Below are 26,224 nucleotides of genomic sequence, written 5' to 3'. Positions count from 1 at the left end.
ATACTACCACTGGGGGGCGCCAGAGACAGGAACTTTCACACTCTTTAATTAGTTTTTGACAGGTGTTTTTTATTTCGAAGTGATTTTATTTAAAGTCCAACCAGAAATATTTCTCCTGTTTCGTTGAATTAGAAAAAAAATCCATCAAAATCCAGAGTTTTTGCAGAGCAACACTGAGGTCTTTACTCAATAAAACCATCACCTGACTCTCAGAGATGGGCCAAGGCAGGACGGGTTGATATGTCTGCATGCTAATATTCTGGAAACAACATCATCACTGAATAAAGAATCTGACAATCATTTGTCAATGTGATGTATCGCATTATAACCTATAAAAAACACCTTTGTTATTCCTATTGTATATTTGTTGTCAATCTCCTCACTATTTTCAAGTCCTTGACATTTTCTGGTATTCCCCATGAGCTGAGTAAGTCCTGTGATTAAGGAAGGGCTGTCATTAGAGGTGTCGCTGCATGTGCCCACGCTGTAGCACACCACCACAGTTACGTGGGCTTAATTGTGAACCAGATTCTAGCAAAACACAGATTGAGTCTTCTTGGAAAGGATTTATCATGTGGGAGTCTGAATACATCTATTTGGGGGAACCCATTTCGTTATGAAAAAAAAAAAAGCTTTGGGATTCCCATGTCTGCAAAACACAGAAAATCGCTCTCAAAGGGGCTCCAGAGGTGCCGGGAATATTAGGGAGAAGATATTCCCCCGTCAGCAGCAGAGAAAATGACCGTCATGAGTGGAGCGAGCACTTTCTCCACAGCTGCGGAGAAAATCCTCCTCAGTGCGGCTCCCTGGGATAAATAAATGTAATGCAGATCAGAGGTGTACTTTGTGTCTGTGTGGGGAGGGGGGGGGATCTGCGACATAACACGTTTGGGAGCCCATGGCACGGTCTCGAGCGCTGTCCGCCTCCAACATTAACCTGGCTATTTCGAGAAACTTCCAGCCCACTTTTCCACGTCACTTCAAGGAATCTTTAAAGCGTCCGTCGCCCGTATAACATGTTTCAGTACTCGACATCCAGCAACATGAACGGCATGAAGACGCAGTCACCGACACCGATATCGACAACGGCCACCAACGACCACGACCCTCTTCCCCTCGGCTGGGAGGTCAAAATTGACCCTCAGACCGGATGGCCCTTCTTCGTGGATCACAACAACCGCACGACAACCTGGAATGACCCGCGACACGACGCGAAAAAGGTAAAAGAGGAGCGGGATAAAGTTGGCTCGTCAGTGTTAACGGCTAACGGCCGTACAACTCCTTAACGGACCTACTTTTTTTTCATGTCGCGCTACGTGCTACAGTGCGTGTTTTGGTTCGGTGCGCCGTTAAAGGAACGCGTTGCGCTACATCACTGTTATTAATCTTGTTGACGGTAGGCCTCGTTACGACCGTCGCCTCCCCCTCACAGACAGCTCATACGCCTATTATAACGGGTGATCAACCCCGTTATGTTCCCGAGTCATGATCTAACGCTATTATTACTCGATGACTCACCATGCAGCGTACCTATGATCAGCTCATTAATAACATTTATTTCACGGCGGAAAACACTGCGACGTCCAGCTGGTATTAAACTTTTTCCCTTACAAGGATTGGTGCTAGTTCACTTTGGCCTGTGGAGTGTAACCGTATGATCGAGGCGCTCAGCTGTATTTAATACATGTGGTGAAAACACGCAGGTCTGCAGAGAAGACCCCCGTGGGCTGAAGTTAACCTGACAGGCTGCCAGTTGGTAATCTCTCGTCTCAGAGACAGACGGTGTTGTCCAAAGTTAGTGTCCCCGAAGAATCTGCTAGAAAGACACAGCTGTCGGGGGATAAAATTGGTGCAATGGTGCTGGCAGTGTGCAAGTGTCCCATACAGAAATGGCAGAAGGGCAAAGGGTCGTTCACAGCTACTTAATAACTTTTGTCAGAGCGAAGATGACACTGGTTTACATATAAATGTGGTTTTTGTTCTGCGAGGGAGGAGGGCTTTGATCTCTTCTCAGATCATTGACAGAGTGCTGAATTACCAGAAGACTTGTTGCTCCACAGCTGTCATTTGCATTTGTGTCTAGTCACTTAGTACACTAATAGAACAATAAAAATACCTTTTCTTCTTTGGCTAATAAATGTACGTTATTCCTGATGAGTCTCACTGTCTGACGCCCAGCAGCTTGTTGACAGTGCCATTGTTGTATTTAGGGAGATATTATGCTATTTTTAATTCCAGCGATTATATTCCTGTGATAGTAAGTCCCCTTACTTTCAGTGTCAATATAGGTTTGGTATGCATACAAATGTATTCCGGTGTTATTTATACTCTATGTCAGTGGTCAAATGAGACTGACGCAAGGAAGAGATTCCTTGTGTCCTAATTGATGTTTAGCCGTTAACATGATCGTTTAAAAGGTGACTGGTTCCCGTCTTATCGAGGAGCTAAATTTCACAAACAAACACAGCAACTGTCTGAGTGGAAATGAGCTCCACGTTAATCAGACGTTCATTTCATTTATCAAATACTCAATAGAGGTGATACATTTGGCATCCCAGTGTCACATTTTAACCTTTGACCTTTGCAGTTATCTCAGGTCTGAGAGAGCTTTCCCATTAAAAATACCTCCATGTATTAAAAACATTCGGTTGTATGTACTGATATGTCTGTAATAGGCTGTTGTAACATGTTCAACTGTCAAAATAATTGATAATATTTGGTTATAATTGATCATTTTTTTAGGCCTAGGGATCATAATTTCAGCGGTTAAATTGTTTAATAACTTTAAAAAACAATGTTAGTGGTGCCTAAAATGTTCTAGAGGTATTCTAGAGTGTTATATTTAGTTGTTTTCCTTTGCTGGATCATGTAATAGAAATAATAATATTTAAAATGATATACTGTTGTCCGTGTTTCAGGTCAGAGAATTGTCAGCAAATGGACCCAACATACCACCAGAACCAAGCCCTCAGGAGCTACAGAAAACCTTTGTGAGAGAGATGAAGCACCCCATTCTGCGCCCCGGATACGTTCCTATCCCTGTCTTCCATGAGGGCGCAGAACTGAGGCAGCAACAGCATCCGTGTTATTCCTACATCCAGCCAAACACTGCACAGAATATCCGGTCGGACGGCAGGACACCTTCCCCGACGCCGGGGCTCCACTGCAGGCCCAGATCCCCTTTACATGGACCTTCAGATAGCTGCTCCGTGGAGCCTGGAATGGCCAGCTCACCTGTTTCACAAACAGCAGAGGTTGGATTTGAGCATGCATGCTGCAGGACTGTGTCATCTGTATGCAAAATAAATGACCAAATGCCTGATTTTTGCTGTTTCAATTTGCTACGCTTTCAAGGTTTACACTGCTCCTCATCACCAACCCCCGCGGCCCAGCAGCACTGGTCTTCAAGCAGGTTACATCCCCATCCCGGTGATCCATGAGGGTGGAGGAGGCCAAACACAATCGCAGGCTCAGCTGAATCCCTCCGTCTACGCTCAGCGCATCCCCTACTCGGAGCACCAGCAGCCCTTCTATCGCCTTCAGACCGACGAATGGCCTGGCTACTCTGCGGCGATGCAGCCTCCCCGGGAAAGAGCCTCTCCGGTACTGATTCCCCAGCATCGCGATGCTACTTCTATTCACCTCCAGCCTCATATTAGAAGCCAGTCACCTATTGTAACGCAGGTGCTGGGAGAAAGACCACAGGTAAATATTCTTTGTGTGGTTTCACTTGGATCTTTCCCTTTATGTTCAAAAAATTATTGATTTTCTTGTCAGCATGTGTTGACCTAGATTGTGACGACTCCTTTGTAACTTCCAAGGCTCAGCAGCATGTCCTCACGAGAGACCCGCCCCAGAAAATGGAGCAGGAACAACAAGGCACTCAGCAGAAACCCGAGAACACGCAGCTCCCCCAGCCGTTGCCCACGGAAGCTGACGTCCAAAAACCTCAACAACCTCACCAGTTCCAACAGCCTCCGCCTCAGCAACCACAACAGTTCCAACAGCCTCCGCCTCAGCAACCACAACAGTTTCAGCAACCACAACAGTTTCAGCAACCACAACAGTTCCAACAGCCTCCGCCTCAGCAACCACAACAGTTTCAGCAACCTCAACAGTTTCAGCAACCTCAACAGCTTCAGCAACCTCAACAGTTTCAGCAGCCACAACAGTTTCAGCAACCTCAACAGTTTCAGCACGCACCACCTCAGACGTCTCCACAGCCTCAGCATCCCGAACAGTTGATGCAGTCGCAGCAACAGTTCCAGCAGCCCCAGAAACCAGAACCACCACAACAACATACTGCAGATATCACAGTTCAAATACCTCCAAAACCCGAGGACATGACAGCTGTTCCCCCAGAGGTCCCACCCGTAAAGGTTGAGGCTGAGCAGGCCGCCCAGAGCCCAGTCCACCCAGGCTTGGCTAAGGTACAGCAGATAGTCGGACGGGTTGCTAAGCTGGAGCAGGAGGTGAGAGGCTTTGATGGAAAGAAGAATGGTAAGAGATACATGTTACTGGAGGAGATGCTGACCAAAGAGCTCCTAGCACTGGACTCGGTCGACCCGGAGGGTCGTGTAGATGTACGACAGTCGAGACGGGACGGTGTCCGTCGGGTTCAGAACATCCTGGACGAACTGGAGCAAATGGAGGAGCAGCCAGCCAGGCCCGCGAGCGAGACGGCGATGGAGGGAGACAACCTGACACAGAAAGGAGAGCCCAGAATGATCACCAAGGAAAATGTTGAGCTGGCAAAGGAGATATCCTAATGACCTCACACTTCATAATCAAGAGGGGAGAAGGATAACCTGCTTTATATTTGATAGTGAACGAGCCCGACCCGGCGAACTCTCCTCCTCCTCTATCTACAGAATTTGTGGAAGTTGCATGCATCGATTAACAGTGTTGGTATTTACTGCCATTCAGCACGTACTTGATGGTAGCTCAGTGCGATCATGTTTTTCAAGCCAATGTTGTTGCCTTCTATGTTGTGCCAATGTCTTCATAATAAGACAGCTGTCATGATCAAGGTGTTGTCAACAATTTCTAGTCAAATTGAAGTTTGAATAAGAGGCCTTTATTAAATACATGGGAAGAAAAGCAGAGGTATTTTCTTAAGGAACGTTATGTGTGGTTGCCTTTTGTCTTGATCAAATATTGTATGGAGCTTCCCTTAATCCAGTCAAAACAAATCAGTCGGTACACAAGTGCAAACACTGAGTCTTTTAATTAAGCAGAACTCACTGCAGAAACTCAGTCAACAGAAAAGCATGTCCCCCTTTATAGCCACATGGCCATGTTGGAGCTGCTTTGTCACAGAACACAGTGAATATGTTTGTTAGATGCTGCTTTTTGGTGCATTACTGATTTTGCCGTCTTTGCACTTTGCCATCATTGAAATGTATTACGCTGAAACATCAGCAGCACCTCATTTGAAATATATAGGTTACACAGGTTTTGATTGATGTGTTTGTATGTGCATTGGTTTACTTGTTATTTCAAAAACTATATCAGTATTTATATCATATAGTATTTTGGTACATTTATGAATGTGTAATGACAAGAGAGGTGAGATGTGTAATCTTACTTGACATGTCAGACAATCAGCACTTGGTTGTCAGAATGTATAACTACCACAGCCACAATCTGTAATGACGCTAACCCCCAAAAAACGGCCTAAAAGCCTTAAAAATGCCAACTGTGAGAAGTTGGACAATTCTTAATAAAGAGATGAAGTGCAAGAAAACTTCAATCTGTCATTTCAAACGGTTTGAAATTATTTTGAAGGTTATGCTAATTGTTTGTGTAGTAATGTGTCACTATAATACAACCATAAGCCATCTGTGAGGGGGGGGGGGGGGTCACTGCCTAACACAGATTTACAAGTTATGGATTGTGGTGTAGTGTTAATCACAGTTTATGAGTAGCAGACTGATGCATTGTTGAAAGCAAGTCACGTTGGTATGTTTGAAAATAAAATGTATTTGACATGGATTTTTGGCTAATATTTGTGTCCCCACAGACCAGGTCAGTCTGAGAGATAAGATAAGATAAGATAGACTTTATTGTCCCGAAGGAAATTTGTCTTGGAAACATACATACAGTGTACAATGTCTGCTGTTAAAAAAACAATACAAATAACATATGGCATACATACATTACATACACAGACTGTCGCCAGTCCACATACCCACACACACAGTACCTACAGTACTTGCAAAAGACTGCCACCAGCCAACAAACACATTTCACACTGCCCATTGTATAACGCACCAGTAGTGTGTAGTTAAGATATTAAAAATAAATAAAAATCGGTGTTACAGGGGTTAAGCTCTGGCTAGCTTGCCATTTAGAGCTTTGATGGACGGGGACAAAGGAGTTCTTAAAGCGGTTGAGCTGCACTGGGGGACTCTGAAGCGTCTGCCTGAGGGAAGAAGCTGGTATTCAGGGTGGAGGATATGAGTAGGGTCTGAAATTATCTTCTGGGCCTGTCTGATGATAGTTTCATCGAAGATGGCCTGGAGTGTGGGATGCTGTCTGACTCCCATGATTTTCATGGCTCTTTGTGTTAGCCGGGTGATCTGTGCTTTCAGCTGTACACTGAGGTTGCCAAACCAGGTCGAGATGCCAAACCGCAGGACGCTCTCAACTATGGTGTGGTAGAAGAGGAGCAAGACTTTCTGGTTGACACCAATCAACAGAGGAGTTGAAGATGTGTCCCCGACAGTATTCAGCTGACTTAAGCCTGGTTTAGTTTCCTTTGGTCAGTTTAACAGCCTTCTCCCTCAGAGCTCCACTGAGTCAAGTTTCCCCCATTATTCCTTGATGGATGGGGACACCAGTGGTGTGTTTTTGCGCTTTTTATATACAATTGACCTCAAACTGTAACATCAGAATAGGGACTTAATTACTTTTAATGATTGTTTTACATATAATCCCCTACATTTCCCCAGATTCAACTGGCATTAAACCTGCTGTCACTAAACAAGCAGTAATGTAACTATGATGTTTAGCTTTCTCCGACATATAAGTATCACATTATTTAATAAAAAAAGACAAATAAAGGCAATATAATGTCTGTTAGAAGCCAATAAGATAAAGCCACACATTCTTAATTTTCACTGTCATCACAATAGGGATTCTAGTTAACAACATATAATTGCATCATATACATAATTAACTATATAATTCACGATTACTCTAATAATTTATTTACTAAATGATAACAGTTTTATGCACCGTACTTGTTACGGAACAGGTCACGTGTTATTGTTTAGAGCAGGAAACTGTCGGCTACGTCTTGAAATTCACGCAGCAGCTGCCGGGACAGCTCACTCATTGATGTGTCTCTGCCTCTACGGTGTCCGGCATGACCGTGTGAGGGGCTGCTTCTCCAGTGGAACGGGAATTGGATTACCAGTATGCGTAGAAACGGAATAAACAAATCCGACACGCATCTAGCTGCTGCTGTTTGCGCGCGCGCGAGGTAGCTAGCTGCCGTAGCTCACGAGCCTGTGGGGTACGAGCTAACCGTGGCTAGCCAGTCGCTCTCTGGCTAGCGACAGTTCACCTCCGAGACGTGGACGGGTATAAATACCTGCACCTGGCTGCTAAGCCAGCTAGTTAACCGTCCCCGTGCCACGTAAAGGGACAACATGGAGCTGTTCCAAGCCAAAGACGACTACATTCTCCAGAGGGGGGACCGTGCTCTGTGGTGCAGCCGGAGAGACGGGACCATGACCGTCAAACCTGGTGCGTACGGATGACAGCTTTCTCTACTGCAGCCATTTACCTGAAACTAACGCTTCCCTCTTTTACCTGTTTAGTGTAATATAAAAGCTTTGCGTTTCATGGCCTGTGTGGAGTTGACGAACGGTATTCTTGTCACCATGTAACGTTATAACACAGCGGTTTAGTCTAATCTCCCACTCGTAAATGTCACTCGTTAATCTCTGAAATAAGCGTTAACGTAATAATGTAACCGCTCTAAATTATCCAGCTGCGTCAAACAAAACAAGTTGACTGGTTCAATGCTAAGATGGAAATTGTTGGATGCGCCATTAAGTCTTGAAATCATCGTCCTAGCTTCCATCCCGGGCAGTGCCAACACCCCAAACAGACTCCAAACTTCTTGCTTTGCTCCTTATGTTACACACTGAAGGGTGAACTGCTTTCTCCTTTACACCAAATACACATAGTACAGGATTGTAAGGAGGTTATTCTATATATTTCATATGAAATGCTAGTTTAACAGATGTACTATTCTAATATGGTGAATTACTAGAAATCCATGACACCATTCTGACGTATTACAATAACTACAGGTACAGGCATGATGGTGTGTAAAGCAGCTCCTGGCATCACACCTTTAGTCCCATTGCAGAACTCCAGCGCTGCTGCTGTGGCTCATAGCTGGGACAGAGAATCGGCCATGATTTTGTCTTGAATGAAGTACAGTGGGGCTGTGTGAATTGCACCCAGCTGAAGGGAGAGAACTGCTGAACTGAAAGAGAAGTTTCCTTCCAGCGCGTGTTACCGGCTGTGTCCGTTGAAGCTATGTGCAGCCATCCTGAACAGGGTTTTAGTTGCACCACTGTTTCATTATTTAATTGGAAAAAGGGTTTCCACTCCTCACTGGGTTTCCACTCCACTCTCAAGTGAAGTAGTTCGGTGATATTACACGTTCTGAGTGAAGATGTGTTATTGTTTTGTTTCTAAATCATTTTTGTATTTCTTTTTTTTTCCTGCAACACTTTTCCTGTGGGCCCTCTCGGCTGGTTCCCCTGTACACAAAATGTTCCAACTGGTCGAACAGGAAGAGTCATTGTCTTTCAGTTGATGTTCACCAACCTTAGCCACGCCCCTCACATTTTTCCAATTTTCTCCATTATGATATTTAATCCGTCACCAATGCTAAACATTCCAGTTTTTCTATTAGTCACTGAGTTTGTGCGTTGCCTTAACCGACTTCAAACTTGGCCGGGTGTTTGAAAATGTGTTTTACTGGGTATTAAAAACTGCTGTTAGTGCTAACATGAGAACACCCAACCACAACCGTTTGAGGCCTTAGTGTGATTATTTAGCTCTGTCTGATGGAAAAGGTGCACATGCTCAAACCTTTTCATGAAATAACGTGAATAAACAGAACGTCCTACATGGCCCTGTGCTTGCATATGTCATTTTTCACCCTGGCTGTTTATCTGATCAGAAGCGTGTCTTTGTGAGCGCTTATGCGACGCCACTTTTCTGATGTTTCATATTCATATTTCTGTTTCAGCGACAGACCTGCTGTTGGCTTGGAATCCAGTGTGTTTGGGTGTGGTAGAAGGTGTTATTGGAAAGATACAGCTTCACACAGGTGAGTAGAGAATGATGAACCTTTTTGAACATTTTCCCTCCCATAGCTGTGTATTGCGTTTGCACCGAGCACCCACATTCTTACCAGTATTTCCCATCTGTGTGCAGTGGATGCTTGAGTAACTAAATCATCCAGTACATAGCATGTTTCTTACTCACAAGGAAAGGTGTGAGAAAATGTGTTAAAGCGCTTTGGAATGTGTGTCGTTACGAAGACGAGTGAGCTGATGGTGACGATTCCATCGATGATAAATCTGATTTTGTTGGTGCCTCACGGTACGAAGTTTGCAATCAAACCATGTACCTTTCACAAGAAAACACATAACAATTATATTATTCTATTAATTCACTTGGATTAACATGGTTTGGGTGTTTGTTTACCAGATGTCACGTGTTACCTTATTAAAAATATCTGCGGTTAATGACCGGTGTGCAGCTGCTTTCTTCACACCTCTCAGAATGTGAAAAATTCTGCAACCATGATGCAAGTCCCCCATCTTCTTTCTCCTCCTGGCAGACCTTCCTCTGGGCCTCGTATTAATCCGACAGAAAGCACTGGTGGGCACTTTACCAGGCGACCACAAAGTCTACAAGATCACCAAGATAGCCGTCATTCCTCTGTCTGACGAAGAGCCTCAGGAGCTTGAGCTGGAGGTGTGTGTACACTAATGCTGTAATGAGACGAGAGGAGCTGTGTTCATGCACTTGTGGTTTAATCATGCATTCAACCCCCTGACAGTCATTAGAACAGTGCTTGTCACAATACTAAATTGTATTTAATTATTATATTTAAATGTATCCAAGAATACCCTGTGTGCATCAGCGTATGATTCATCTCTGATAGGCTGACCCTGATGCCAAATGAGTTACTGTTGTGCGTGTGTGTATATTGTTTTTTTTCACTCGCACATTTAGAGTGGAAATTATATCTAATTTCACTGTAATAGATCGCAAAGGCAGTTGAATATTACTAAGATTTTAGTCTTCCAGGGGAGCTTCATGGATGGTGAGACAGACTATTTTCAAGTGAGTAACTACGGAGGAGGAGGATCGTTCCTGGTTAGGCTTTAGTCCCCCGTACATCGTCATTGTACTGCAGGAGGACCAGTCCACCCCTGTTGTGCCTAGAAATCCTTTAGATCAATATATCTGTTTACAGCCTTAGGTTAGGAAAATGAGAACTATATTTTTTGTCTGTTTGTAGTCGGTAGTATTAAACATTTTATTTATATGTTGTTTTGAGAAAATGAAATTTGATACCAAATCTTCTTTTTCAGCTTTGCAAGAAGCATCACTTTGGAATCGATAAACCAGAGAAACTGGCCCCGTCTCCGGATGAGTCCAAGTTCTTGATGAAAACCTTCAGCCAGATCAAATCTAATGTGGCTGTGCCCATCAAGAAGAAGGTGTTTTATTTGTTGTAACTCTATTAATATGTATTCTGTTATCTTCAAGCAGGCATACTGCTTTTCTTTTCTTTCGCTCTTTCAAAGGCTTTGAAGTTGTCATCGGATTTTACTTTGTTTGCTTTTTCAACTTATCGCTCTTTTCTATCCACATGCCCAATCCAGTATTCCCCTGCCTTCCAGGTCAAGGAAAATAAAGAGAAGGAGCGTCTGGAGAGGCGGCTGCTGGACGAGCTGTACAAGGTGTTCATGGACTCGGATTCCTTCTACTACAGCATGACCTATGACCTGACAAACACTGTGCAGCGTCGGGGAGACTCTGAGAAGTCCAGCTTACCCCTATGGAAACAGGTGTGGAGAGAATCACAACTCTTTGTTTGACATGTTTGCAGTGTAAAGCAAAAACACTTGCGTCTGAAATTACAGTAATTGTTATTCTTTGTCAAAGGTGGATGACCGGTTCTTCTGGAATAAACATATGATCCAAGACATCATTGACCTTCAGGTAAAACCTCTTCCATACAGAGTGGCACCATGATGGTTTGTTTCTCTCAGCTGGCCCCGAGTATGAAAATACTCGGTGATTAGAGCGGCTAACGGCTCTGCGTTATACAAGGTTATCTACTTTGTGGATGCAAAGTGCTCAATTATCAACCTGACAACCCCCATTTTAATCTTCTTGTCCTGCTGTTATTTTTAACTCTATGAATGCTGCAGGTGCCAGAGGTGGACTTGTGGGTGATCCCAATCATCCAGGGCTTTGTGCAGGTGGAGGAGCTGGTGGTGAACTACAACGAGACACCCGATGAGGACAGGAGCAGCCCTGAGACCCCACCGCAGGAGGTCACCTGTGTGGATGACATCCATCCCCGCTTCACCGTGGCCCTCATCTCCAGACGCAGCCGCCACCGTGCAGGTAAAGCTACGGTTACCGTCAGCCTGGCCCAGAGGAAGGTCATGCCAGAGATCAGATTGAGTCAAAGATGTGTGTAATGTTGTGTAATTAGTACTGATTGTTCCCACATCATAGGGGTCCTTCCACAAAAGGCTTTGAGTAACTCGGCAAACAATTAATTTTTGTTCTGGTCCATTGAAGCATGATCTGTGATATAAATAATCTGAATAGAGCGGATGCTTTCTCCTCTCCCAAAGGGATGCGGTACAAGCGCAGAGGAGTGGATACCGATGGCCGTGTGGCTAACTATGTGGAGACGGAGCAGTTGATCCACGTGCACAGCCACACTCTGTCCTTTGTACAGACGCGTGGCTCCGTGCCCGTCTTCTGGAGCCAGGCGGGGTACCGCTACAATCCCCGGCCACGCTTAGAGAAAGGTCAGCAGAACTACATTACCGTGCATACAGTCCAATAGAGAGGGTGTGTTTGAGTGAAGTGCACTTCCAGTTTATTTTGTTTCATAGTTGTACCTTTTTTTAAAAAAAAAAAAAAAAAAAAAAAAAAAAATACATTTCATTCAGTACCAGTGTTCTCTTTGGGTGTCACACAAGTTATCTGTGAACTAGCTCTCTTGGTGTCTTTAGCCAGGTTCAATTATATAAAAGTCATTTGTATGCATATGTGTCTGTTTCAGGAGAGAAGGAGACCATGTCTTACTTTTCTGATCACTTTGAAGAACAGCTTAAACTCTACAAGACGCAGGTGTGTGTGCTGTGCCGGAGTGTATCTGCTTAGCATAGTTATTGACTGCATCAGTCTTGTATAAGGATTGTTTTGTGTATTTATTCATCACAAATGTGCATTTTCTGTCACCTGTGGATGCAAACAGTGTACTAACAAACGACCATGTGCTTCATGTCGGAGCATCCTGACTAATATTGATGAGTTAGCTGAAAGTTCTTTAGTCATACTTCCTGTAACATTTAGCATCTCGGTGTGATCTAAAGGAACGGCTTAGAGGGGCAGATGTTACACGCGAGGCTCAATGACATCACTTTGTATCGTCTTCTTCAGGTCATCATCAACTTGGTGGATCAAACCGGACGGGAGAAGATAATTGGCGACGCATATCTGAAGCAAGTCCTGCTTTACAACAACCCAAACCTCACATACGTTTCATTTGACTTTCACGAGCACTGGTAAGAGAAACGCTTTCCTCAGTCAACAGTGAAACTGGTTATGAATGCAGTCTTCCTTTTTCATACGTGTACTTCCCCTTTATGCTTCTTATATCCTGTTTCTCAGCCGAGGTATGAAGTTTGAGAACGTGCAAGTACTGACGGATGCGATCTCTGATCTCATCACTGACATGAAGTGGGCCTGGTAAGTGGCATGTCAGTATTTTGTGATCTTTCAGAGAAATGCTGATAACATGGTCTATTGCTTATCTTCATCTAATATGATTTATTTAGTTAGAAAACTACAATGAACCAGCAGGCTGTAGTGCATGCTAGAGATCCATTTTGTTATTGGATTAAAGATTGTAATCCATGAATGCATCCTGTGATCTATGCATCTTCCTCTGTCAGGGTGGATCAGGCCGGAGTCATCTGCAAGCAGGAGGGCATCTTCAGAGTCAACTGTATGGACTGTCTCGACAGGACCAACGTGGTCCAGGCTGCTATTGCTCGGGCAGTGATGGAACAACAGGTGAGATCTGTTCCCGGTCCGGACTGACAGCTTTGCTGTTAATATGTACTTTTAAAAGAAGTCATATTTTTATAAATGATGCCTGTATTAATAATATAGAATATCACCCTTGACATATTTTATATGACACACTCTAAAGCTTGGATTACAAAAGTAGAAATTTAATAAAAGAAATAAAGACGGACCTTTCCCACTGATGCAGAGTGAATCATCATCATCATCATCATCATCATCATCATCATCATCATGATGTGCACTCTCAGTTTAAACGGCAGACCCCATGGACAAAAATGTCTCTTGTCTTCCTGCAGCTGAAGAAACTGGGTGTGATGCCTCCAGAACAGCCTCTGCCTCCCAAATGCTACAAGATTTATCAGATCATGTGGGCCAACAATGGAGACACCATCAGCAGGCAGTACGCAGGCACGGCAGCGCTCAAGGTAACATCATTGCACACACATTCACATCTGATAAATCAACAGAGCATAGACTATTTCAGTAGATTAAACGCATCAGAATGATAAATATGAACTGAGCCTTTTTGGACTTAGAAATTGACTGAAATCACAAGTCAAAGGTATATTTAACAGACACTGTTTGATCTGTTTTAGGGAGATTTCACCAGGACAGGGGAGAGGAAACTGGCTGGCGTGATGAAGGATGGCGTGAACTCAGCCAACCGCTACTATCTGAACCGCTTCAGAGATGCTTACAGACAAGCTGTCATCGGTATGGAAAAACAGACACCTTTTATAGCCGTATATATAAGTAATCGCACCCATTGATCGACTCCTCTCCCTGCAGACCTAATGATGGGCCTGCCGGTGACGGAGGACCTGTACTCCATCTTCAGTAAGGAGAAGGAGCATGAAGAGAAAGAGAAGGAGAGCCAGAGGGGAGCGCAGGAGCAGGTCAGCCTCCTGCTGCAGACCTACATGCAGCTTTTGCTGCCTGACGATGAGAAGTTCCATGGAGGTTGGGCCCTCATCAACTGTGACATGAGGTTAGCGGCTACCTGACATGTCTTTTGCACTATTTATACTAAGTTTACAGTCGTTTCCATGACACCGGTTTCCCATTTCCCACCAGCCTCGTTGATGCAAACAATAAAGATGTGGATGTGCTGCTGCTTCTGTCTGACAAAGCTTATTACATCGCTTAGTAAGTCTGACTTTCACCGACATTGTTCTTTTAGAGATCGTTGTGATAGATTCACTTATGTTTGCGTTTATTTTCTCGTAGCTACGATGAAGAAGCGGATAAAGTCGACCAATACCAGCGTCTCAATTTAGAGGGTTTGGAAAAGATCGAAATTGGTAAGTTTGACTCAAAGGAGAAGTGAGGGTTCTTGTACACTCACTGAGTCACCCAACACTTCCTAAAAGTGTGCTGAACAGTTTCTCAGTAACCTTTTAGCAATATCTCCGGCCGTTTATGATTCATGCAGCGAAGGCACATCACTAAAAATGGAAGTTGCGTTTTCTTTTGCAGGTCCGGAGCCCACTCTGTTTGGGAAGCCGAAGTTCTGCTGTATGCGTCTGCATTACAGGAGTGAAGAGACGAGTGGATACTTTCACACACTGAGAGCAGCAACGCGGAATCCTGAGGACGATGGAAGAGGTAGGAAGTCATTCTTAAAATTCTGTAAACGTGAGCTGCATTTACTGGTTGACTTTCATTCTGATGTATTTCAGACACATTACAATGCATCGCTGAGATGCTTCGCATAACTAAACAGGCCACAGGGCTGGACCTGCTTGTGGTTGAAAAGAGGCTGGATAGGTGAGTACTAGTCCTCATTAAGATAATTAGCTTTAGTCTTTTTCACAGATTTAGATGTAATGAAGATGACTATTTGCAGCCATCATAGCGCACTTTTTTTAACTTCTGACCAATGATGCGAGCTGTGATTCAAGTTCTTAATGTTGTTTGTGTCACAGGCGGCAGAGTAAACCTCATGAGGATATAATGGGCATCCAGAACAAACCTGCTGAGGTCCAGGGTAGCTCTGGTCTAGCTCAGGGCAAAAGTTTCCTCCTCAACAAGTTCTCCTCTCTCAACCAGAGAGTGAAACAGACCAAGACAAACGTAAACATTGGCCCCTTCAAGCCCCTCGGGAGGCTGGGCACCTTCTCTAAGCCTGATGTCAAAGTCAATTTCCTAAAGCCAACTATGCATGTCAACCTGTGGAAGTCTGATAGTAGCTTGGAGACATCAGATAACAACCCTGGCACAGGAGCCCTAAAAGATATCGGAGACGGCCACTCTGAAATCTCAGACGACTCTGACTCCTATAATTCTGACCCAGAGCGCCCGTGTTCTGGTTCTTTAGAAAACGTGGACTATGTGCTGCCCAGCTGCGGCATTGTAGCATCAAACCCACGACTGGGCAGTCGCTCCCAGTCTATTGGCAGCATGGAGCTAAATATCCCCTCTGTCATCAGAGTCACCGGCTGTGACGGGAAGCAGGAAAGCTTCTCTCAAATCAGTGATGAAAAGTCCCCAGAGTCCGCCTCGGTGGCCGAAGAAGCCATTCTGATCGACTTTGGTACTCCTATTGATGCCTACTGCCACCAGTTTATCCAGGACGCACAGACCAAACCCGTTGAGGTGTTTGGAGAGCAGCCACCAGCCGCTGCCCCCCCACTCCACCCTGCGGTTCCTGTGCAGAACAAGACCCTAGCAGACTCGGACAAGCAGCCGCGCTCAGAGCCGCAGCAGGAACTGGAGGAGCCCCAGCTCCCCAGGCCCTCCCAGCTAGACGTCGACTCCACCGCCTCCAGTTCCAACCTCCTCTCTGTCCAGAAGCCCAGCTCTGCAGCCTCAGGAGGCTCTCAGAGGAGTCTGGGTTCACAGATGGAGGGCAGCCTGGGCCCTTCACCCGCCGACAGCAACGGCAGCCGAGTGGTGTCCCCCTTTGCCAAGATCAAGAGCTCCATGGTCCAGGTGGCCAGCCTCACCCAGGCGGGACTCACCCAGGGCATCAACTTTGCCGTGGCGAAGGTACAGAAGAGCCCAGAGCCGGATGCTGTCAACGAAGCCCAAGAGAACGAGCTGAAGGAAATGTTTACACAGTGCCAGACCAGGATCATCCAGATCTAGTGCTTTCCTTGTAGCAAGACTTTGTAGTCACACGCTGTGTAGAAACTTCTTGTATGGTAGCAGTAGCAAAAAGCTTGCACATAGCGTCACTGCTCGGCCAAGATTCGCGCTCTTAAAGTTGCCCTTTAGTTAATGGTGGCTCTTGTACAGAACATAGAAACATATATGTAAGCCCAACATGACAGTGGCCATGTTTATGTGCACATCATTATGGATTCCCTCACTCTGAAGAGAGCACTAATTGTCTTGTCCAGTTGTTTTGATCTAAGGGAAGTTTAGCTCATATCCCTTTTACCATGCAACAATGTCAGGTGTTCAAAACTATTGTTAGAATTCCCATGTCCAATTTTAGACGGTAGAATATTTGATTGAAATAAATGTATGTACATCCAAATCCCAAATCACTCCAGAAATATTGCTACCTTTTTGAAGGAAATCCTTCTATAACTTCAGTTTTCTTATCAAATTTCAAGGATATTTTCACTACGTTTACCGTAAGAGACAAATAACAAGACGAAAGAACATATTTAGGTTTTGACGGTGTTTTAAACTCGTGTACTTGTATTTTGTGCATGTAAACATGTCACTCTCCTTAGTCTGACAGGTTCTTATACCCGCAGTGCTCGCATGTGAGGGTAACGGTAACTTGAGTCTTGACAAGGCAGGTAAAACATTAGCTGTATGTTGAAAGACCAAGCTGACTTTATCATGTACTGTACGTCGTCCTGTTGGTGCGGGTCACTTATTGGCGTTTGTGATATAGGCCTCGTAATAGCCCTCGATTTGTAACAGTTGTTGTAGAATCCGACCAAATATCTTTTAACTATTCCCCTTTGTATAGCTGTGAGAAACTAGCCAGGCGACATACTGTCAGTAGTTATCCTATGTGATATCAATGTTGTCCAGTGTAACTTAGAAGATATGCCGTTATAGAAATAATGAGAACACAAGACCTTCGTAAGAGTATCCCGGTTGTTGATATGTACAGTGAGTATCGTGTGTTCATCTGTTCCCTGAGTACAGCCTTCCCGGAAGCTTTATTTGAACTGATGGCAGGGTGGCATCTTAATAAGGTCAGAGAGGTATGAGCATTATATTTTGAAAAGAACGCCCAGTCCTGTCATGGCTAACCACGAATAACCAGAAAACCACTGGTTGGAGTTGTTTGATAGAGCTAACGGTTGTACTTCTGAACTCCGAGGGTTTGTTTGAACAGAGTCCTCGGCCTGCGTTGTGCATCATGTACGACAAAGACAGGAGAGTAGCATATAGTAGATATATATATGCAATTGCACCCATCCAATGATTAGACACACTGACGCTTTATGCACTCCCCCAAACTGAAGGCATATTTGCCTTAACAGGGAATGGAAGTGGGATTATGTATATCAGGTATTTATGGCTAAATCTACCTTTTTTAAGTCCATTTACACGTTACATTTGGTGTACTGTATAAACCATCATGTTCAGGGTTACTGTCTGTCATCGAGCTTTATCTTGGGATATTTCATCCACTGGAACATACAAGGAAAGTGTGTGTGTGTGTGTGTGTGTGTGTGTGTGTGTGCGTGCGTGCATTAGCGCATCCCTGCTGCTGGTATTTAGGAGCGCTCGCCTCAGAGCCCTACTTATATTTATGTGCTATGAAGCCATCAACGTAGTTATATTGAATACACTTTTTTCCGTTAACCTCAAAAAAAAAGTTTTTGTCTCGTTAGTCACCTGTTGTCCTCCATGACCTTGTTGCAGTATAATGAACCAAGGTTGTCTCATCACGTCACACTGCTTTGTATATCTGTGTCTATTTATGAGGAATAATAATTATCTGGTTTGCTTTGAGCTGAAATATCCCAAGATAGATTGTTCCGTATTTTGTGTTTATATTTGCCTGTTTTCTGCATTCAGCTTGCTCACCAGCAGATCAGAAGTGGGATAGTTGTGTATTTTATCGGACTATAATTGTGTTGAGTGAGATTGTAGCCTTGGCTGCTTTGGCTGCTACATCATAGTTATTATTGAACCTGCTGATAGTGTGTGTGGTGCTGCCAAAGCTTGAAGGTAATAGCTGTAATGCAAAGTTTTAATGCTGAGGTTTAAAGGGTTTTTGTTTGTTTTTTAAACTTCCTGCAGGATTGCAAACACTGGAGCAGTTCTCAAGCAGAGCGGGGACACATGTCCCAAATTTGCTGAAAGGAACCATAATCCTCAACATTCCCAATATCGACCACAACGCTACAGTGTTTGTCTTTTATATGCAGAAGCTGTCCGTTCTATTTGATCCGTTTCTTTTTTGTTTTCACACCAAGTGCTTTTGCAACCACCTCCTCCTTTTGTCTGTGGTTGTCCTCCCGTCCTGTTAGGACCACGACAAACTGTCATGTGACTCGGAGGTCTTAAGGCATTTGATTTGCACTGTTTACACACATTTTTCTACCATTAGCACCATTAACGTTTGAATGTTTGTGGTCATCGTTCCTCTTTACCAACTGACTGTCATTGTTTTCCACGGTGTACTGAGATTGTATATTAAAGTATCCTATTTATTCTTATCCTCTTCGAGTGTTTTTACTTGAAATGCACTGTACACTTTGTCTCGTAACATATTTCATTGGAATAAAAAAAATATGGGTTTATTGTCAAATCCATTAACAGCAAGTCTCCATGCCAGCATATCAGTTTGCCTTTCTAGAAACTATCTATATATACTGTATACTACACGAACTCACAAATTAATTGAAAAGTATATCCAAATGTCTGCAACTTGGTTCTTGAAAGAAGTTGAACAAACGTGAACTATGACACATGAAAAACATCTTTATTACAAACTTTTTAGGTATCAAAAAGCAAAAAAAAGCCATCTTGTTTGCGCCGATCACGGCTCGTTGCCGTTGACGCACTTGTGCTGCTCCATCCGGCTCCTCCGCAGCATCTCGACGTGTTTGGCTCTGAGCCAGCAGTCTCTGGACAGAGAGGTCTGTCCCAGGCTCAGAGACAGCAACCTGCAGACGGAGTCAGACACGCTAATTAATACTCCAAATACAGCGAGAACATTTCATTGTCCCAGCCCAGGCGCTCCTTCAGACGACCGGTGATTCAAAGTATTAAACAACTCTTATTTTGGTCTCATAAGCCCCTTGTCCCTGCTTACGTCATATCTGGCATTTCCATTGTTGGTCATAATGGCTTATGTTTCTTTAACACTTTTAAAGAAGGCTTTGCAGGCTGCTGTTCTCACTAGATAAAGTAACTTATATAACAGTCACAGCCCACCTCGCCACACCGAGCATCCTGTGGAGGTCCTCAGCAGAAATGCTCTGGGGGTCGTCCTTCCTCATATCCACAAAGTCATCCTCAACTGACTGAGGACATCAGAAACAAGCTGTTAAAGGACACTAATGCACACATAACAGACTGCTCATAAACACACACGCCTGGTAGGTACATAGAGGAACAAATAAGCTGCAAGCAACTAGTTCCAAGTTTCACTGATTACATTTCATGAATACTACTCTTCCCCCCCCCCAGAGTTTATCTCACTAACTTGTGTGCAACTCAACTCGGGCTGAAGACGACAGCATGTCTCACCTTCGTCACTTCATCAGAGATGCTGTAGTCCAGCAGCCGAGCCACGCTCAGGTACATTCTGAACTTGTTCAGCTGTGACGCCTGCGGATGCATGTGGATGCTGCCGAGATACTCGTCCATGTCGCGCGGGGCGACCTGAGACTGTAGGTGTATCCGGCAGTCTGACTGTGGAGTAACGGACAAAGAAATATTATCACTGTGCCAGGGAAGAACAGCTAACTGCATCTTTAATTTTTCTTTTTTTTTTTTCCACACACGGGTTGCTATGCAAAAGTCCACTCTGCCTGCTGCGTGCACGCCTAGTTTGGCATGTTGTCAAAACTTCAAAGCCCGCCAGACAGGAGCAAAGCCGTGGCGGGCTGACCGTGAAGCACTCGAGCAGCTGGACAGTCAAGCTGATCATCAGCCAATCGCTATTCAATGTAAACACGGCCATGCACTGCTGACTTCTAATCAGCCCTGGGAGTGCTTTACAGTGCGCTGCCCTTCACTTGCGGGACTAATAGATGGCCGAGCCTGACGCCTCTCCCAGGATTGTTCCTTTGGCACGCAGCTGCCACCATGACAACCCATTAGACCAACGCACAGGAATAGCACGCGGCACATTCCTCGGGCTGTTCGCAACAAAGTGAGACCCGAGCTAAAGCCGCCGGCTGGAGGGGTCGCTGCAGCCGACCAATGGCAGCCGAGATGACAGCGTGACGCCGGCTGGAAACAACCTCCAGCATCAGATGTGGCTCATCTCATGAGGGGCTGAACGAAACCTAAGTCTAAGGCAGATTGGGGGGGAATCAGTGGTGGGTAGGGGGGAGTTTTTTGTCCTACAGTTGCACGCCTCATCCCTCTTTATCCTCACCGGCAGCAGCGAGCGGCCCTCTGACGCGATGAGCACGTTAATATTGCAGGGGAATTCCATCTGGTGGTAGTCAAAGTCATAATCAACCTTCTGCCACGAGATCAGGTTCCCCAGGGCCGTGACGTTGCGCACACCTACACAACACAAACACACAGAGAAGAAGATCAAGCCTGTTTAGCGTTTCAATTGAATCCTACCGACAGTGTCTACAGCCTGCAGGTAGGGCATTCAACTTCTCCTCTCAGTGTAGCCCCCTCGTGGTCTCTAGAAGCCTCACCTGTTGTATCCAGCTGTCCCTGCTCCAGCTGGGATTCGTCCAGGAAGAGGGAAGTGTTTCTGGCCAGCTGCAGGGCCCCGCTCACTAGCCGGTTGGCCACATAGTCCTTCTTTGGCACTAACCGCATCTGGTTCATATTCTGGAGGGTCATGCCCAGATAGTACGACTGCAGGGGAAGGGGGACTTTAGTTGACGTTCATTCGAAACTAAAATAAATAAGATTCATTAACTTAGTATTGGCAGTAGCTGAAAGTGACAATGTTCCCTCACAGACGGCACGAGCTGCTGGATGATCTGGTAGAAGCGTTCGGTGTACGAGGAGACAGTCGGACAGCCACTCAGGTTCAAGGTGAACTTGCCCAGCGGGAGAACGTCCCGTCTAGTGTACCTACGAGAGAGAATTAACCGCATTGTGGATTCAAATTTTTAAAAAAAAAGCTCCTTTGGCTTTAGCATGAAGCAACAAAAAAGGCGGTAAGGTTCCCACTTCAACATAACAGATTTAACTTGACGTACACGTTAGAAATGAGATGCAGAATGAGGTATTCAGCAGCCAGCGCGTCTCCCAGGAGGATGTGAGTGAAGTATGCGAGCAGCTCTGCCCTGACAGCGGCCATCTCGCTCAGGGTCGAAGATAAAACTGAGGAGGAAGGATAAAGAGTTAAAACAAGTCCCTCCGGCTACTACAGGTCTAGTGTGGGGGATCTAGCGGTGAGGAAGCAGATTGCAACCAACAGAAACTTCTGTCGTGTGCCAAGCGTGAAGAACTACAGCGGCCGACACGAAAACATCAATGTCCCCATTGAGTCTATATCATTTATCTGGTTTGTTTACTGTCTTCCTTGCTGCATCTGACCAATTGATGAATGAGGCAAATTATCACATTTAACAATGTTTTGCATTTTTGCTTGACAGATTTTTTTAAAGTATTGATACATTTTTATCTTGACGGAGTAGTCGATTAGCCGACGCGTCACTTGACTTGACGTCTTTGTAAAAAGCTGACGAAGCCCGTGTATCATCATAGTACGTAGCATTGACCCAGTGTGTAATACAGCATGACAAGGCGGAGTGTGTAGAAGTATAACTGAGCACCAGTGCTGCTGGATTCATATTACACATTAATATCGTGTAAGCTCAAGAAAGATACACTAGTAGGGAATATTTTGACTGTCAGGGTTTTGCAGAGGCACCGCTGATAATCCTCTGATATTACTTATTATGTAGGCCCGTTATATTCCCTCTTGTGTTTACAGCAATATTCTAGTCAAAGGTGTTTTAATGTTTTCCCAAAAAACGCCCACGTTGTTTTTTTAACAACACAATTAAACATTGATCTGTTTTGCTGAGCTGATGTTTACTCACGCGGGCTTCCTCTTGTGGGATGAATACACGCTGGCATTTGCAAAAGTGCAGGGCCACCATGTATCAAAACAACCCACCATCAGTATGCAAATCAGATGACGTGCAGCTAGACTCATTTACATCACTGTAAAAATTGTGGCGATGCAAAATGTTGTGCCCCCCCCTCCCCCTTAAGGTAGTTTGCAGCAGACTTAGCAAATATTTCCCCGGATCTCTTCTGACAGGGGGATTGTTCAGCTTCTTATCATGGCAACATCAGCGCAGATGTAGTGCAATAGCCTGGTATTCAAAAACTGAGGTTGAAATAAGAAAAGTCTACTATCGGTCCTTACAGGCACTGTTGTCCTCCAAGGCGGCGCTGGCCGGCAGCAACGGGTTGTTGTGTGGCAGTGGCTTGGCGTAGAGCATGTGGAGGCGAGGGACGAGCGAGGCCGGCGGGCTGTGCACTCTCTGCTCCTCCGCCGTCTCCATGCCGTCCGCCGGGTCCAGGAGGGACGAGGAGGCGTCTCTGTTGTGAACACGCCAAGAGTGAGCAACGAAGCACATCGACGCCAGGGAGGGAAATCAAACTAAATGCCGTGTCTTACTTCTCGTCGGCCAGCGCGCTGAGAGCAGGGCTGACGGAGAGGATCCCGAAGACCTCCACTGTGTCGTTCAGTTTGAAGCCGTCTCTGTCCTCGTACACCTGCCAGCAACACGCACATTTTAGCTTCTGTCCTCTACTTGGACAGTCCGCCGGTAACGGGCAGTATCGTCTCCGAAATCACCTCTTAAGAGCAGAGAGATGCATCGCTGACCCGGCAACGAAAATGAGCCGGGAGGAGACAAAACACACCTTGAGGAGGCAGGAGGGGCCTTTCTCTCCTGGCAGGGGGAAGTTGAGGTCCAGATGGCAGGCAGATGCCGCCTGGCTGGAAGGAGCTTCTGTCTCCCGCCGCTTACAGTCACCATTGCCGTGATGTTCTGATGGACTTTGAGGACCTGCAGCGAGAGGAGGGGGGGGCAGTCTGCATTTATGGCAAAATATCCTCAATCTTTATACTTTTATTGTTAAATAATCTAAGATGTCATTTCATGTGAGTAATAATTTACATCTCTGGTGTACCAGCTCTCTACACTTGCTGCAATTAGCAGCTTCCTACACTTCCAACAGAATGTTGCATTCACCTGTGGGTCATACAAGCAGATAGAGAGGAGTGCATAATGCTGTAAAACACTACCTTCATCTCCCAAGGTGAATTTGTATCTCCATGGGAAGAAAACTTAACTATGAGACTTGCGTCTATTAAAAACACCTTGACAGCAGTAAACCTCTGAATGGACAAAGCTTCTGTTTTGCATTCTGCTCCATGTTCCCTTCAAACAGCAGCTCATACCAGCATGCTGCTCCCTCTGCTTCTGCGGTTGAGTGTCCATGTCCTCGTCGTCGTCGTCCTCGTAGCTGCGTTTCTGTCTCGTCGGTGCGTACGAGGTGGAGGGAACCACTCGTGCTTGGCTGGAGCCGGCATAGCTGTGCGACAGAATTAAGGAAAACTATGGCGCACTATTTTAAAAAAAATACATCCGACACCAGTCAGGTGCAGCGAAGCACACGCGACAAAAATCCTGTCTGAGGAGCATCTCCACACACACACACACACACACACACACACACAATCTGGACAAGATAAGGATATCTCTTTCACCCAGGGACTTTCTCCGGGGATCGGCACACAGTAGAAAGTCTGTCTCTCTGCAGTCACAGTGTTCCTGGAGTTAAAATCCACCTGGAGGTAAACGCGTGTCACGTGTGTGTGAGCAAAGCTGAAGCTGAATTGAGGGATTTATGGATCTCTTGAGTGGTTTAGCTGAGCGGTACTTACCCCGCATTCCGTCACATCTTTGTACTTCCCACATCGCAACACCTGGGGGCAGTCAGACAGTAAAATAAGATGATGCTGTGATGACGTCTCATGCATTGTGAATGCAAAGAAACATACACAGGACACACACATGAGAGGGCTGTACATGTATGGCTGCACAGGAGAGGTAGAGGAAGCGCTTACTTTAGCCTTTGTGGATGGATCGACGGCCTCATACACTCCCATGTAGAACTCCGGATCGAACATGTCTTGGATTAAGCAACGGAACTTCACCAGGCTGTTTGGCTTCAGGTAGTGAAGAGGGACATCGTTTAAAGACGGGACCTGCACCAAAATGAAGGTGGTCGTCATTTAGGAGCGCTGAAACGGGGCGGTGACATTGACGTGTACAGGCATCTTCTGCATCTCTGTGGAATGTATGTGTGGAAAGCATCGGAGAGCTGCGTTACCCAGGTGTGAGCGTCCTTCTCCTTCAGGTGATCTTTAAAGAATTCAACCGCTTTCGCCTCCCATCCAGAGTTTGGATTGTTCTGGGAAGCAGCTAAAAATAATCAACGAGAGCAAAATATTATTTTCAGATAACATTTAAATAGTTTAATTAAGTTTATTCATTTCAAATAATTTGGCCCTGGATAATAACAGAAAACCTCGGCTTTGAGAATACCAGTGATTCGTTTTCATTCAGCTTGGTTACTTTATATAAAATATAATGTAAGCATGGGATGAACAAACAAACAAAAATCAGTGTGTAATCATGGTGGTGTGAAGAACTATGACACATTTACTCAAAATAGCTACTTTTTTCCTGTGAAATTGGCCTTTTTGTAATTTTTCTGCCCATGACTGTCAAATCATTAACCAAATTAAACTATAATATAAAAAATATTATATTATTATGAATAAAATTCGGTTTGACGAGTATAAAAATACATATCAATATTGTCCACTTTATTTACAAGTGAGAAAGTACATCACATTGATGACTTTTACTGTATGTTTCTATGTCTGTATGTGTATTTTCAATGATCCAAGTACTTCAAACATGACTGTTTGATTTCTAACATGTATTTGTGAAATAATGATCAGCGTCAGGTACTGGTTCTTTTTACTGGTGGATAAGAGGAGCTGAACAGAACATCATTCATATCTTGACAAAGAAATAACACTATATTTCACAACTTCTGAAGCTGTTATTAGAACAAAAAATTCTAACAATCATCTATATCCAAACCAATTCAGTGCATTCGGAGAAGTTACCACAGTTTTAAATTACTTTAAGACACTTTAAAGACCCGTGAATGCATCATGTCGTGGACTGTTAATGTGGATGTGCACAGAGTTCTTCAGATCAAACTGCACACACAGCACCCGCATGTTATTAAATCATTTTATATGTCCTAAGGGCTACATGTGAGGAGCATGGTCGCTAGCATGGTCCGTAGCCATACAGCTAACTCGCGAGGTTCACGAGTTCGCTGTCAAAGGAGTGAAGTTCCGGTGCGTCTCTTACCAAACATCCCTTCAACAACACCGACAGGGTCGTTGATCCAGTCCTGTGAGGAAGGCATCATTAGGCACTGACTAGCGTCTGGAGAATATAAAATATAACAAAATAAAATATCCGTCCAAAACACTTATTTGGTTACTTTCTCACACACAGGATGGCAGAAGTGAGGGCGGGAAATTTGCGTCACCAGTCGAAGAGCGTATTTCGTTTGTTTTGCACACGGGGACCAACCGGAGCACGGAGCTGTAACCGGGCGGGGTGTTTTTAGTTTAGGTTGGTGGTATAGTGAGGAGACCACTCAT

The 26,224-nt window shown here is 44.9% G+C and overlaps 3 protein-coding genes across 5 annotated transcripts; 2 read left to right on the top strand and 1 right to left on the bottom strand.

The window, feature by feature from the left end:
* The first annotated feature begins 753 nt into the window (after window positions 1-753).
* On the top strand, window positions 754-5,849 carry bag3 (BCL2 associated athanogene 3). The gene is made up of 4 exons (XM_031872385.1): window positions 754-1,220; window positions 2,919-3,254; window positions 3,355-3,705; window positions 3,822-5,849. Exons 1-4 carry the CDS (start codon window positions 1,017-1,019, stop codon window positions 4,767-4,769), a joined length of 1,839 nt encoding a protein of 612 aa, XP_031728245.1. The 5' UTR covers window positions 754-1,016; the 3' UTR covers window positions 4,770-5,849.
* Window positions 5,850-7,300: 1,451 nt separating this feature from the next.
* On the top strand, window positions 7,301-19,019 carry inpp5f (inositol polyphosphate-5-phosphatase F). 2 transcript variants are annotated; one of them, XM_031875836.1, is made up of 20 exons: window positions 7,301-7,752; window positions 9,278-9,358; window positions 9,875-10,011; window positions 10,635-10,763; window positions 10,947-11,114; window positions 11,212-11,268; window positions 11,481-11,679; window positions 11,916-12,095; window positions 12,353-12,420; window positions 12,733-12,857; window positions 12,964-13,041; window positions 13,248-13,368; window positions 13,680-13,808; window positions 13,980-14,097; window positions 14,173-14,371; window positions 14,458-14,529; window positions 14,611-14,684; window positions 14,860-14,988; window positions 15,063-15,150; window positions 15,309-19,019. In XM_031875836.1, exons 1-20 carry the CDS (start codon window positions 7,656-7,658, stop codon window positions 16,468-16,470), a joined length of 3,411 nt encoding a protein of 1,136 aa, XP_031731696.1. In that variant the 5' UTR covers window positions 7,301-7,655; the 3' UTR covers window positions 16,471-19,019. The 2 variants fall into 2 exon arrangements, with proteins under 2 accessions (XP_031731696.1, XP_031731687.1); XM_031875827.1 differs by having other exon boundaries at window positions 10,929-11,114.
* On the bottom strand, window positions 18,447-26,081 carry mcmbp (minichromosome maintenance complex binding protein). Of its 2 annotated transcripts, XM_031875859.1 has the most exons (16): window positions 25,926-26,081; window positions 24,865-24,956; window positions 24,599-24,739; window positions 24,416-24,457; window positions 24,230-24,319; window positions 23,930-24,065; window positions 23,389-23,534; window positions 23,141-23,238; window positions 22,886-23,061; window positions 21,705-21,828; window positions 21,459-21,576; window positions 21,189-21,354; window positions 20,912-21,045; window positions 20,056-20,220; window positions 19,741-19,829; window positions 18,447-19,469 (listed from the first exon to the last, which is right to left on the bottom strand). In XM_031875859.1, the coding sequence occupies exons 1-16, from the start codon at window positions 25,984-25,986 to the stop codon at window positions 19,343-19,345; spliced, it is 1,905 nt and encodes a 634-aa protein (XP_031731719.1). In that variant the 5' UTR covers window positions 25,987-26,081; the 3' UTR covers window positions 18,447-19,342. The 2 variants fall into 2 exon arrangements, with proteins under 2 accessions (XP_031731719.1, XP_031731726.1); XM_031875866.1 differs by lacking the exons at window positions 18,447-19,469; window positions 19,741-19,829 and having other exon boundaries at window positions 20,128-20,825.
* Window positions 26,082-26,224: the final 143 nt, after the last annotated feature.

The sequence above is a fragment of the Anarrhichthys ocellatus genome, unplaced genomic scaffold (assembly GCF_004355925.1).
Source record: "Anarrhichthys ocellatus isolate YVR2014 unplaced genomic scaffold, GSC_Weel_1.0 scaffold3, whole genome shotgun sequence".
In the NCBI taxonomy this organism is placed as follows: domain Eukaryota; kingdom Metazoa; phylum Chordata; class Actinopteri; order Perciformes; family Anarhichadidae; genus Anarrhichthys; species Anarrhichthys ocellatus.
This window is presented reverse-complemented; position numbering and strand designations above follow the sequence as displayed.

What these genes read in the sequence shown, in the direction of transcription:
- bag3 (XM_031872385.1), top strand. Translation starts at nt 1,017, where the DNA reads ATGTTTCAGTACTCGACATCCAGCAACATGAACGGCATGAAGACGCAG. An exon ending in CGCGACACGACGCGAAAAAG is followed by an intron (nt 1,221 to 2,918) that starts GTAAAAGAGGAG and finishes TCCGTGTTTCAG; the next exon opens with GTCAGAGAATTGTCAGCAAA. An exon ending in CTGTTTCACAAACAGCAGAG is followed by an intron (nt 3,255 to 3,354) that starts GTTGGATTTGAG and finishes TACGCTTTCAAG; the next exon opens with GTTTACACTGCTCCTCATCA.
- inpp5f (XM_031875827.1), top strand. Translation starts at nt 7,656, where the DNA reads ATGGAGCTGTTCCAAGCCAAAGACGACTACATTCTCCAGAGGGGGGAC. An exon ending in TCCTGAGGACGATGGAAGAG is followed by an intron (nt 14,989 to 15,062) that starts GTAGGAAGTCAT and finishes GATGTATTTCAG; the next exon opens with ACACATTACAATGCATCGCT. An exon ending in GTTGAAAAGAGGCTGGATAG is followed by an intron (nt 15,151 to 15,308) that starts GTGAGTACTAGT and finishes TTTGTGTCACAG; the next exon opens with GCGGCAGAGTAAACCTCATG.
- mcmbp (XM_031875859.1), bottom strand. Translation starts at nt 25,986, where the DNA reads ATGATGCCTTCCTCACAGGACTGGATCAACGACCCTGTCGGTGTTGTT. An exon ending in AAGATGTGACGGAATGCGGG is followed by an intron (nt 24,320 to 24,415) that starts GTAAGTACCGCT and finishes GTTTACCTCCAG; the next exon opens with GTGGATTTTAACTCCAGGAA. An exon ending in CTGCATCTCATTTCTAACGT is followed by an intron (nt 21,577 to 21,704) that starts GTACGTCAAGTT and finishes TCTCTCTCGTAG; the next exon opens with GTACACTAGACGGGACGTTC.